Consider the following 13,467-nt stretch of genomic DNA (forward strand, 5'->3'; position numbering starts at 1 on the left):
TCTCACTTAATAAATTAATCAAGTTTAATTGTAATCACATAGTACTGATTCTGGTAATTTCCCTCTTGGACTTTAGTAATTTATATACTGCTAATCGTTTAAGCACTTTTATAACCTTGATGCAACTAGCTATGATTTACTTAGACTGCAGAGGGTTATGTAGCGGTATTGAATATTTAGTAATTCGTATGCTGCTATTTGTATGTGCTCTTTAATGATTTCCTCCTAATGCTACTAGGTGGAATTAATTTTTCTTTAGCCGGTAATAATATAATACTGAGTTTTGATGGGAGGAAAAAAAAGATTCTAGATAATGAGGATGCTGCATAATATGCGGTAGTGACTAATATATTGCACTTATTTATGGGAAGAATTGGCTCACACTAATTAATGTGTCATGGTTTGATAATCATAGCTTCTAGGAATTTTAAACTGGATTTTTTTCTTTTTCCGATATGTTGTATTTATGATTTATAATAGTATGACATATATACGTTTTTTGTGTGTATTTTGTAATGAGGCTGTCTCTTAGTCCTGCACAAATAAAATAAATAAATGGAACATTCCACACTGTCTGCTGTAAAACAACATCTCTCTCTCCTGTCGAATGACCTCGATCTTTCAGACTTCTTGTTGGGTCCTAAGTATCCGTGCCCTAAAAGATTAATTTATGCAACTTACAATGAAATTTTGAAGTTGTCACAGATGGAAGCATCTTAACTTTTAAGTCAAATTGATTTGGATAAAGTACTTGCTGTTGTTGATAATAGCATTAATACCTTATCTTCTCGCATTCACAGCTTAACGAGCATTGTGTCGTCTGTCATTGATATTATGCAAAATGACATGTCTTTATTTTATCATAGGCAAAGTGAGCTTAGATCTATTTTGCAATTTAGTTGGAGAATTCAGGTACTAAAATCTAACTGAGTGCCATGGCTTTATTTCAACTATATGCCGTTAGAATGTAGTGACTAAGTCTCTCTACAACATCAGTACCTATCGGCCCAAATCCTAGCTAGCTCACGGGTCCTCACCTGAACTCCTGACCTACACGAAGTAGCAGGTGATTTTAGCAACCTCAAACATGACCCTCTACTCCCCAAGGGAGCCATGGAAACAGATCCTCCCCTCTCATTACTCACTGGTAGTAATACTAATTACTTTGTTTAGTTGCATCTGCCTAATGATCACAGCATATTTGCTTCATAACAGGCGATGATAGTTTCAATACATGTATTGTAAACTTTCTTTGTGTATTTCTTATGTTTACTACAAGCATGAGTGAGTGAGTAAGTAACAAAAGGGTAGAATCTTTTTCCACGGTTCCCTGTGGGACTAGAGGGTCATGTTCGAGTTGCTGAAGAGGAAAGACATTAGGTTGAAGATGTGCAGATGGACGAGATGTGCAGAGAAAAAGGGCATACATATCTAACATAAAGCGCACATAACTAAAGGCCAGTACTTCTTTAACAGACCTCAATAATATTTAATTTACAGCTTCACATTTCAGAATTGAAACATTTCCAGTGTTAATTATTTATAACAAATCATTGTTGTTACTCATTTATTTTAAACAGCCAACACTCATTGACAAAGCCTATAGTGCTGGCAGGTTTTATGTGTATGTCAGTTGTTGTGTTATATATTTGGATGTTATATAATAACATCTCAGAGAGAAACCAAAATACTGGTCAGGCGGCACCCTATGGGAAACATAGTAATGAATTTTACATGTACCTTTTTAGAGAGCCCCCAGTTTTTTCATCCCATTTAAATACCTTTCCGCACATATTTCAAGATGACTGATTGCACCAAGCAGTTGTGGGTGCTTTCCGAAGCCTTGTTAGAGGATTTTCTTCTTCAGAGTCGATGCCCCATGCAGTGCAAGACACTGGGAAGCACACACTTTAAAGGGCCTGAAGTTGTTACGCTATACAATTTGCACATTACAATGACTGTTGAACATATTGATGCAGTAACATATGTTTAATGTGCTTCAGATTTCAAGAATATACGGTCACGCTTGCTTTCTCACTAAATTAATTTGCATTAAAATGCACAATTTTCCAATCTTTCTTCATTTTGTTCTTGATAGGGGGACCTCCCCGGGACTCCACGTATATCCATTAAGCTTACTTTCTTTGTTGCTACTTTTAAGTCAGACCCAGCTTTTACACTCACCACTTTAAAACCTCACCAGCCGCCACTGTGAATCTCGCTATACTATACCACTCACCACTTTAAAACCTCACCAGCCGCCTCTGTGAATCTCGCTATACTATACCACTCACCACTTTAAAACCTCACCAGCCGCCACTGTGAATCTCGCTATACTATACCACTCACCACTTTAAAACCTCACCAGCCACCACTGTGAATCTCGCTATACTATACCACTCACCACTTTAAAACCTCACCAGCCGCCACTGTGACTCTCGCTATACTATACTACTACTTATATATGCAGACATTAATGTAGTACTGGTAAAATGCAGAATATCAGACGGCTTATGATGTTAGTAGCGAGACCTAAACAGAAATCCACCAGTTGCTGTTAGAACTGATCGTGTGGTTCTGGCAGTAAAATGTGGCCTGCTGTGCTACTGCTGGTAAATGAAATCCGTGTGTGCATTGAAATGGCCACAGGCATGCTGCAGGTTTATGGCAGCACACACAGCCACAGCTCCGGTTTCACTTGCAGTATTTATTTAAGTTGGCCTCCTCGACTGGCTCTAAACGCCACACTTATCAATTATACTTTTCCACAAAAATAATTAGATCTGTGGTGACTTATCCTCAGTGTTCTTTTACAGATTGTTTTTTCTGTGGTTAACCGAAGCCTTCATTTGGGTCACGACAAAGAGACGCATATTTGGTTTTCTATTTGATTGCTAATGATCCCGTACGAATCATACTAAACCAATGGTATCACCGTCTAGAATACACATCAGTAGCAAGCAGGGGCACTGACATCTTCCTCAGCAATCAGCAAGTGCACCATGGGGCCGATGAGGGTCACATTTTAGGAGTACCACATTTAGGAAAGCGGGGTGGGAGGGCGGCGGAGTGTTCGAAATACACTGGTGCTTAATTTAGTCGATGTAAAAGCGCATATTTTACTTTTAATAGCGGCTTCCTTAGAAGCCGACACTGCAATAAAATTAAATGCGTAAATAAACAGGTGGGTGAAACCCCAAAGATACGTAGAGGAGGCAGTGACGTTCTCACATGCCTTCAATAACATCAAGTCTTCCCCTAGGATACTTGTGAAAGGCTCTGTTTATGCTGCTTCAATGCATGTGCACTACGCGCCTCAGAGAACCACCTGCTAGCTTAAACGGTTCCAAATAGGCTATCAACGAATAATAATACCTATGCAAGAAAACTATACGGGAAATACTTGCCATCTATTTCTAAACATTGGAAGAGCTCGGAAGGAATGTCTAGCTCGGCCAGAGTTCATTACTCCTGATAAAGAGGCCTGAGCTAGGAGCAAAAGTGACCTCGATATGAGCTCTAAGGCCTAGAAACCGGGGTCCTTTCCAGCCCCCAGACACATCGGTGCACACGCAGCCACGTGCACACCGCTGCTATTATCAACGAAGGCAAAACGTGGGAACCTTAATACGCCAGGGGTAGCAGGGGTGACGCCTCACCACGTGTTGAGCTTAATGACCTCAAATTAAGTGAAATCATATAACCTTTGACCTCAAATGGCCTAAGGAAGTGGTGTCATGCAATATTAATCCTGAAGACATCATCATAATTGGCATCGCTGAAGTTCCATAATAACTGTAAGATTACTATAACACAACACATACACATTTCCAATTTTGAGCTCACCTATATTAGGACGCTGACATGATCTTTGGAAGTAGTGGGACAGACATACTTGCCATGAATTGTAGCGGGCCAACCTCCTTTCGGAGGTCTTGGGAAAGTTCAACACCCCTCGCGCCCCCCTACTCCCCCATGTACCTTCCCCCACCCCGGGAAGATTTTGAAATAAGTGAGGTATGTGAAATCACAATTTTCATATACATTTTCTAAAATCCATGAACTCTGAAAGGGCTTTTATTCTTATTCAGATCCGTTCATGGTGGGCTGAGGCAGTAAAATCTGAGTTGCCCCATTGTTTTCAAAATGCGCTATGGGCGCCCCCATATGTAAAAATTCACCTCTATTGTGCCACAACCAGTATTTTCTCAAGGTATTGAGGTCGAAACACCTAGAATAAGATACACATCTAACCATAATCTATCTTAAATACCTAGAATAAGATACACATCTAAACATAATATATGTAGCATAAAAATAAAGTCAATCAATACATCGTATGTGTAAATGGCAAAAATGACATGAATTATTTTAAGCGTAGCATAGTTCAAATAATTGATGTAAATAGATATATGCTGAACTATCTAAAGGGTTTTATATGTGTTGGCGATTAAACATACCAGTGGTAATATAAAATAGGCTAGATTAAATATAGGCGATATGAAATGTAAAAAAAGAATCTTTTAAAAAGAAATCCTTTTCTTCAGTTTATAATTCATATAGGCTTTTCTGGAACATATTGCAAAAACAAATATAGTTGTTAGTTGGTCAAGTTGAGTTAATTCCTCATCAGAGGACATGTCAACATCATCGGGTCCACACGCAGCATACGTGTGATCTTTGAAGAATCCATACAGAGTGTGTTCATAGATAACCCCTTTTTATTTGACCGACCAGCGATTGGTGGCTCGCCTGAGGCACTCAATGGTACCTATAGCTCCTCTCCAGGGGACTCAAAGTATACTAATGAGTCGAGCCATTTATCAATAGCTACGTTAAAAAGTGTCACTGTTGATATTGCTCTGTCAGATGTAGCATTTGTAGAAGGGACAGATGCATTGCTCGACATTGTCTCAGGTGCTCATGTAAAAGTTGAATGATCATTTTCACAGCCAAATAAGCCACTGGTGGCTGTTCCAACTGTAAGTCCAGGATGATCTCAAGTAGACAGCTTATACACCAAAACACAGGTTTCACATATGTAGCATCCATTTTACGAAGAGTGAGCCTCCAGTGCTCGCTAAATTCAGATACCCAAGCATGCCCCATGTAGAATGCTAGAGTCTCTCAACAGCTTTGTTCAGCTGGGTACGTGTTCTCCATGTTGTTGATTTCCGTGTTGGTTCCCTAAATACTTTTTTCATCAACATTTGCTTTCTAATACTCCTATGTCTGAATAGGCAGGTTTTGGCAAAACTCCATAGAGTAAATCAGCTTGTTGATTGTGATTAGATTTTTTAGATGCTGATGTGGCTTCTGTTTGAAATAGAAGCCTGGGGTGTGATCTGTGAGCACTCTGAAGGGAAGGGAATTGCTTCAGGAAATTAGAGTGACTATCTGTAGGTGGAGCCTCACAATCTTCCCATTATGTGTACTTATAAAAGTAGCATATGCCTGTAAATCAGACATTATTCTTTTAAAAGTCCCAATGTCCCGATCTTCTGAAATAGAACCAGGTATTATAACATCGTTTATTGAAACTTTTATCAAATAAAGCAATTGCAATGTCTCAGTAGGTCCCATATTCTGATATGGAACCTTTCCCAGACTATGTCCTGGGGCACTGGATAAGCTGTAATGCTCGCAGCGTAATGACCTCTGTGGGATGAAGAATGTGACTGTAGTTCATGAACCACAGGCGAAGCAATTTTTCTTGCAGGGATGAAATGTCCATTGAGTAGCTGTGGACAATGAGTATTCTTGACAACCACCAAAGAAAAAGAAAAGATCTCTGATACTGTTGTGCAGTACTGTCGCCTAAGAATTTAGTTTGGGTGCGGTGTGGGATAAATGTATCACCCTTGCCTACACCTTGTACTGGCACGAAGGCTTCTGAGTAATTGTATTTTGCTCCTGCCTCAGGTTGGGCAGAGCCATCCTTATAGAATATGGGCTAGTCAAAGTCAATGGATAAAGTGGCTGGAGCTGGAGCAACCTGTTCATATTGGAAAAAAGCTTGTGTACGAAGAGAGGGGCAAAAGAGGTTGACCGTACCCATCTTGGGCGCATGGCACAATCACTAGTAATGCTCACCTTGGTGGCTGCTTCTAGTGCTGATGTGTAAGGAACAATAATATGTTTTCCCTGCACCAAAGGGCACTCCTTTAAAATAGCTGTTTGCATAGCTGCCATGATCTTTTCAATCGAAGCAAAACATGCTTCAGCCAGGGAACACAAGTGAGGCGTGTTAGCAATTGGGGCAGTCTGTCCTTCATTGTATGTCGTATAAGTATAACCATAGTGACAGTGCATGACTGATAACTAGGTTGGTTTAGTAATCCCTAGTTTTTAAATATTTAGTTTCATGCATGTCTGCTTGTAGAGCATGCAAAATATCAGTGTGCGCATTCAGCCATTGTTTGTGGGAAAACGTGGTAGAAATCAGGTCATATAAAGGCTTCGCTCTTTCAGCGTCGTGAGGCTAATAAGTATGTTCAAAGTTAAGAAACCCCAATAGGGATTGTAACATTTGCAGTGTATCGGAAGATTACAAGGTAGTGCACTTCTAAAGGAAGTCTGGGGCTAAACCCTTGCCCTCACTGGATAACTTGTATCCTAGGAAGGTCACCATCAGTTAGGCAATCTTAAATTTTTTTAAAATTAATTTTGTAAACATGTGATATCAATATGGTCACTACTCTCTTTCCCCTTGTTAGGTTTCGATTCTAATCATTATAAGTAAGATATATACCATCACTATATGACAATACATTGGGATATGGTTGTAAGATCTCCATGTTTCACACTGAAAATAAGCCAGGACTGATCTTATAGCCCATGGGAAAACATCAGAATGAAAGCTGATGTAATATTGCTTTTATACCACTTTTTGCTTCTAGCTTCAAAGGGTATTGTGCTTGTTCACAGCAAAAGGGAATGACGTGAACTAGAGTGTTTGTCTCCCCCTCCTTGACTGCTATATAAGGCTGGAGCTTATCCCACGGCTCATTCACTGGCATAAATTGCCCTAATATCTTCAGGTAATGTGGGAGAGAAAGCTACCCTTATGACTTCCTCCCACCAGTGGTGCTTCCCTAATAAAGACTGGAGGCCAGTCTTTTTCTGCTAGAATGATGTCTTAATCAGCAGATAATTGTGACCAAAAGTCTGCTTTAATTATACATGGTATGTCCCCTTCAATTTGTATGTTTCAGATGTAAACACCATTAGGATTTAAATATCCATCTGTAGTCTCGATTTGTATAAAGTCATCAGTTGGTTTAGCATCCAGAAACTTCTGTCACATCTGATATAATATTGTGACTTCTGCATTGCTGTCCAGGAGCACTCTCGACCAACTTCTGTTTCACTGGAGGACTCATTGCTGAATCGGCATGTTTCTTAGACAGTTCTGTTACTTTCTTCTTCTTTACTGGGGTTTTAGAGTCCAGTGCTTTCTCTTTCCTCTATGCACTGACATCAGTCTTGTGTCCTGCTTCACTTTTGCTACTGTTCTCCTCTTTTCTTTGGTACTCAGATCGGCTCTTCTTCTCTGTTCTTTTACCTTCAGTGTCCTGAAAAAGAAAGTGAAGAGCCGCTATCAGAATACTGATGCCATTCAGGTTTTTACATTTTTTTTGCGGTTTCTTAAGTTATAACCACGCCTGCCAGATTCCTGAGAAGTCTGTCTTTTATCATTGTCTTTCTGTTTTTTATTGCCTTCCGTTGCAGATTTCTAATGGGACCCTCAGTGTCAGTTTTAGGTTTTAAATGTAACTTAATGGGTTGAGTACCCAAGGTATCTCTACCTACAGAGGTATAAACTTCTGTGATTATTTCTGGTAGTTCCCGTTCAGGAATTTGAACTGGATCTACTTCCAGTCTCTGACTTATAGCCTATACTGAAGCCACTCCCTTAATATTGTTTAGGATGATAGAGAATATGGTACAAAAAGTTCCCTATTAATTTCATCCCTAAGTCCAGAGCTGGTTCAGCTCTGTGCTCGTTTTGTACCTGTCTAAGTACATCAGGGAGAACTGTCAATGAAGGTATACTGTGCATACTAGTGTAAATGGATGCAAAGATGCTTCCCCGGATGTTACACTCCTCTACAGGAGGCACCATTCCAAGAGGGAGACACAAAGTCAGTATTCTATGTTATTTTTGGGGGGGTAGTATATGGGTATATTGATTCTAACTGATTGGTATTGCGAGCAATCCAGAAAGCCATTATATAATGCTTCATGGGTGCTTTCCCATTATAGCGTTAATTGTCTTTGGACTAATAGTCGGTACCTGTGCTGGAGCGGCAGATCGTGCTGTGGCAGCAGGTCTGGAGCTCAAATTGTACAAGTCTCCTGTATAAGGCAACTGTTTAATTTAACACCCCTACCACCTCACTGTTTGTTAAGGTGCTAGGGCGTGGAAAGGGAGTGTAGCCTGCCAAACCTGGTCATCTAGGCCCTTCATTGCTCAGAGACCCCAAACAACCATTTCTGTGCATATGTGTCAATAGACCACCAAACCAATTCTGGTGTTCCTAGTAACTTAAGGGGATTTTGAGATCTTGGTAAGCCTTATAATGTGCCAGTTGTTTCACCGCTGTACATTCATCAGACTGCCAGGAGGCAGCATTAATAGGCTCAAACTCCACCCATGAGTAAAATGTCTCAAAGGCAAACACTGGATCTGCAGCTATTATGACAGTAACTGCCCTCTGCATCCAGGACAACTTGGGCTTTGAGATAATGAGTAGCTGCCTTCCTTCAATTGACTCCTATCACAATAAGTGCTGCCATACTGGACGTATTCAATTGAAAATGTTGTAATCAAAGAATTAGAAAACCCATGGAATGTGGGGTATAACCGTTTTTGAGTCAAGCTTGACAATCCGCTGGCAATAAATGCTCCATTATCCCATCTCCATAATAACTACTCATGGCGTAACCGTAAGATATAAGTTTCACATTGGGCAGCAGCTGTCGCTGAAGCTATGTCTTTGGCGTAGCTCTACAATGTGTGCTTTCTCACCCACTGGTAACATGGGTGAACTTGTTTCCGTGCACCAATGATGAATATGAAAGACAGGTTACTGAAGCCCCGCAAAACACTAATCAATATGTTGTTGAAATAGAGTCATTGGTTTTGCGTTACAAACAATCCCTATGAAGGGATTAGGGACACTGTGGTAACAGTAGTAGACATATTTAATTAGTCACAATACCAGACACACTAAGAAGTATGAACACTTATAAATAAAAGTATTTATCACTAAAGGAACAATCTGTTTCTCAGCACATCTAAAACAGATAGACGGGATATTTTAAAAACACCAATAAGACTCTTTATGAATAACAAAAATAAAATGAACATTTCTAACATGATTTAAATGTCATCTAAAACTTAACACTGTAGTGCCTATTTTTATTCGCTATACTAAGAGATCATTTAAGACAGAGCAACTTGCAGTCTAGAGGTTCTTAGGGAGAAGGGATTTACTGCATACCTTGTTGACAGCAAAGGCTGTCTTCATCAGTGGAGGTGGGACTTAGCTTTATCGGATTCAAGTGAGATGTAGCGTCCGCAAAGTGGGCTTGGAAGTAGGTGAGACCGTCTCAAACAAAGTCTTGGGCGATAATCTGTGCGAAGGACCTCTCCTCACAAGTAGTCAAGTGTCAATCCTTATATACTAAATCTTATCAGAAACTGGAATTTCTGACATTAGTTTAGGAATGCCTACCACAGATTATGTGCATCAAGGTGTGTGACATGGATGTTTCCTTATTAACATACAAGGAAAAAAGACATCAATCAATTCAGACTTCATTATTTCAGCTATTGTCTGTATTTGTTCTTATTGAACCTTGATATGGTGAAGAGTAGACATTTGACCCAGCCAAATGTCGCATCAGGTGTTACATCTGTCTTCAATTGAATTACTTGATGCTTTGATAGTTCTTTGAAAGATAAGATAAACAACATCTGCATCAAATTGCAGACATGACAATGATTCTGCATAAATCAGGAAAGATGAAGACTTACATTGCCTAAGATTGAGAACATAGCCACTTCCATTTTCCAATATGGAATCGGGGCCTACATTAATGGAGTCTGACTTTAGGGCCTTTACTTCACTGTAAGGTCTACCTCTCCTATATGATAACATTGGGTTACCCTATTACATCTAAAAAGTGGTAGCATTTGCTTGGGAACAGGTAGTGTCATGTTTGGACTCAAATGAATTGTAATAAAACATTCTCTTTAATGGTAAAGTTGGATATTAAGTCACAAGTCTGAAAAAGTAAGTTTTAAAAAGTTGGCATTCTCCTGCCCTAGCCATCTGATGCCTGATGCCAGTCTCAAAGGTCACATGATTGTGATTGGCTTAGTTGTGAACTTTGTGTTTTCCTCCCAGACAGTGAGACAAAGAGGGTTCGGTGATAGCAGGTTGGACCATCTTGCCTGGATTGCTGTGGGCGGAGCTGTTCCCTGACCCACTTACATTTCAAAGGGCTGCCTCCAGCACACATTGATATTAGTCTTTTGTCTCCCCAGACTTCTTGGAGTCTGACAAGGGAAGAACTTTCTAGAACCAGATGTCGGGGTAGTATAAGGAATACCCCACATCAAAGACTGACACCAGGTATTAATATTGGACCTCTAGAGCCACTCTTCAGTGTACTCCTGGACCAGTGGACACTACAGAAGAAGTACTGTCTTGTTCTTGAGAGGACTGCTCTTTGCTTCAGGCCTGCCTTTTTTCCCTGAGGACAGCCCTGCTGCTTCAGACCTGCCCTGCTCTCAGAGAAGGAAGACTCGACATGCTCCCTTCATCCCAGGCTGTTGTGCGTGATTACAACGATCAGTTGGCTGACTTCCTCTTATTGAGCTACAGGGACACAACAAGCTACAGAGGCATCCCTGCAACTGGATCTGCCTGTACCTAAAACTAGTTCTGCCTGAGCCCTATTGGCCTCTGTTAGAGTTAGTCCCTGTTCCTCTAGAGGGGCCTCCCCAGGTCCTGGAGCTTTGACTGGCCTCAGCGTCCACTCCTCTGTAAAGAAAGGTTAAATCCTTTGGGCACGTTCGTTCAGAGACTCTATCAACCACAACAACTGCCAACGCAAAGCTCTGGTAAACCAGACTGTTTGAGCTACAGTGACTGCCAGCAACGACCGGCAATGTGAGATGTGCACTTCACTCTACAGTAGTGACAGCCCGCAGTGACCTCCAGTGCAAAGCTCCAGCAACGACCATTCGCAGCGCCCGAACGGATCTTCGTACTACAGCCATGAGCACCTGTGACATCCATCCCGTTAAAGCAACAACCACCCTCAACAATGCCTGGCTCATCGCGGTCGCCTCCACCACAAACTGGACTCTTTGCGATGGGCTTTGAGATAGTAACTTTTTCAGCTGGTCTAACTTGGTCACTGCATCTGGCCTGCTTTTAGGCGCTATATATATTTGCCTAAAACTTTTAAATGAATTACCTAAAGTTCTACCGACATACGTATATCATTTTAATATGAAAATGCACTAAATTGGTTTGGGATTTTTCTTGTGTTCTGGTTTCACTTTATTACTATTTTTGTGCTACATACATACTTTACACTTTGCCTCTAAATTAAACCTGACTAATTTGTGCAAAGCTTCCAGAAGGTTAAGCAGAGGTTAATTTAGTGACTTTTGTGGTTCACCCTGACAGGAATTGTGGTTGTTGCCTAAGTAGCCTTTCCACCCTCTCAACCGATAATCCAATTTCTTACAATGACCATTTGGAATCTCAAACATGTGGCCGTGGGCAGATCTTTGCTTGTTGTTCAACTTACATTTTTTATTTTCATTATATATTATCTTTGAAGACATTATGCTCTGTTTTTTAGGTCACTGTGGAAAGACATTTGCTGTTTTGGAAAGATTTTTTAATAATAGCGCTTCAGAAACACCGTGGCTTGTTATTGTGGACGATGACACATTAATAAGGTATGTGGCATATCTGTACTTTTTTGACAGCTGTAATTAAGTCAATGCAGATTGTTTCAGGAAATATGTAAAATGAAATTTTATTTGAAAAGAATCTCATGCATCTGAAACAGTTTTTAAGATATGTCACTATTACTTAGAGTTTTTTTTATATCTGGAGGTCATTGCATCATGGGAGTTACATCAGGACTCCTTATATACAACATAAATATTTAGTCTTTTACTTCTCAGGTCTTTATTTTGCAAGTACGTTAGTTTTATGTGTCCTGACTATAACAATCTATGTGTGTAACATATCTATATATACATATATAAATGTACTAGCATACATATGTATTGTTAAGCTTACGTCATTTATCTTTTTAATAGTAATTTAAATTAAATGTACGTACACAATTTATTTTAAGTAGTTAAAGTTAAAGTAAATAAATAAAAAGTAGTTAAAATAACTTTAAAATAGGGGTTTATGGTATTAATATTTAGGTTCATATGGAAGTAGTAATGGATTTGTATTGCATGGGTTAGTAAGGAATTTATAGAGTTCTAGGATGGTAGTCTGTTGGGGGTAGTGATGAGTTTTTAGGGCTCAGGGATGGATAGTATAGAGGTATGATGAGGACTTTTAGGGCTCAGAGATTGGTAGGGATAATGAGGAGTTTTTAAGGTTCACGGATCGGTAGTGTTTAGTGAATGTAAGTAAGGGTTTTTTAGAGCTCAGGGATGGGTAGTGTTTAGGGATAGTAAGGTGTTTTTCAGACTCAAGGATGGTACTGTGCAAAGAATTAGTAAGAAATTTATAGAGCTCAAAGATATGCAGTTTTTAGGGGTGGTAAGGCGTGTTTAGTACTCAGAAATAGGAAATTGCTAGGGGTAGTAAGGAATTTTTAGGGCTCAGGATGGGTCATGCATAGCTACAAGGATGATTGATAGGAAACAAGGGAACCCCAATATACGAACCTGGGGTGGTACAATGTGAAGAGAGACACAATGGTTCTAAATGGCCTAAAAAGGTCCAGGATAGAAAAACCTTAAAAAGGGTAAACGTTTAAATAAAGGTTTTTTGAACTTAATTTTGAAGAGAGAGAGCGATAGTTAATATAGAACAGGGACAAGAAGGTCAAGGTATAACAGATATTTATTATACAGTGAAGTAAATTCAGATGCTCACATATTCAGTGACAGTAAGCGTGACATAAAAAGTGAAAGTGAACTTTAACAGAAGACATCGCATTGACAACAAGAGTTGAACCACTTTCTTTTAAACTTAATATGAGGGGTTCATGTTGTAAGCGGTCGACGACGTTTTGAACTCAGTTAGTTGAGTTCATCTTCAGGACAAAAATGAGCATCGCAGCACTTGAACAGGACTCGCTCTATCTCACCGGGAGGCTCGCATTCAATGCAATTCTATCGGACAAATTACTAAATCCGTCCGGCACCTGATTTCCTGAGGTCCCGGCAAAATGAATTCAGAACGGTTC

The 13,467-nt window shown here is 39.9% G+C and overlaps 1 protein-coding gene across 1 annotated transcript in view; it reads left to right on the forward strand.

Annotated features, from left to right (window-relative positions):
- Nucleotides 1-13,467, forward strand: part of B3GLCT (beta 3-glucosyltransferase) — a 974,893-nt gene that overhangs the window by 732,761 nt on the left and 228,665 nt on the right. Inside the window, exon 12 of the mRNA XM_085621666.1 lies at nucleotides 11,887-11,986. Coding sequence (XP_085477792.1) covers nucleotides 11,887-11,986 — 100 coding nt within the window. The remainder of the gene's footprint in view (nucleotides 1-11,886; nucleotides 11,987-13,467) is intronic.

The sequence above is a fragment of the Triturus cristatus genome, chromosome 8, assembly GCF_964204655.1.
Source record: "Triturus cristatus chromosome 8, aTriCri1.1, whole genome shotgun sequence".
NCBI lineage: Eukaryota > Metazoa > Chordata > Amphibia > Caudata > Salamandridae > Triturus > Triturus cristatus.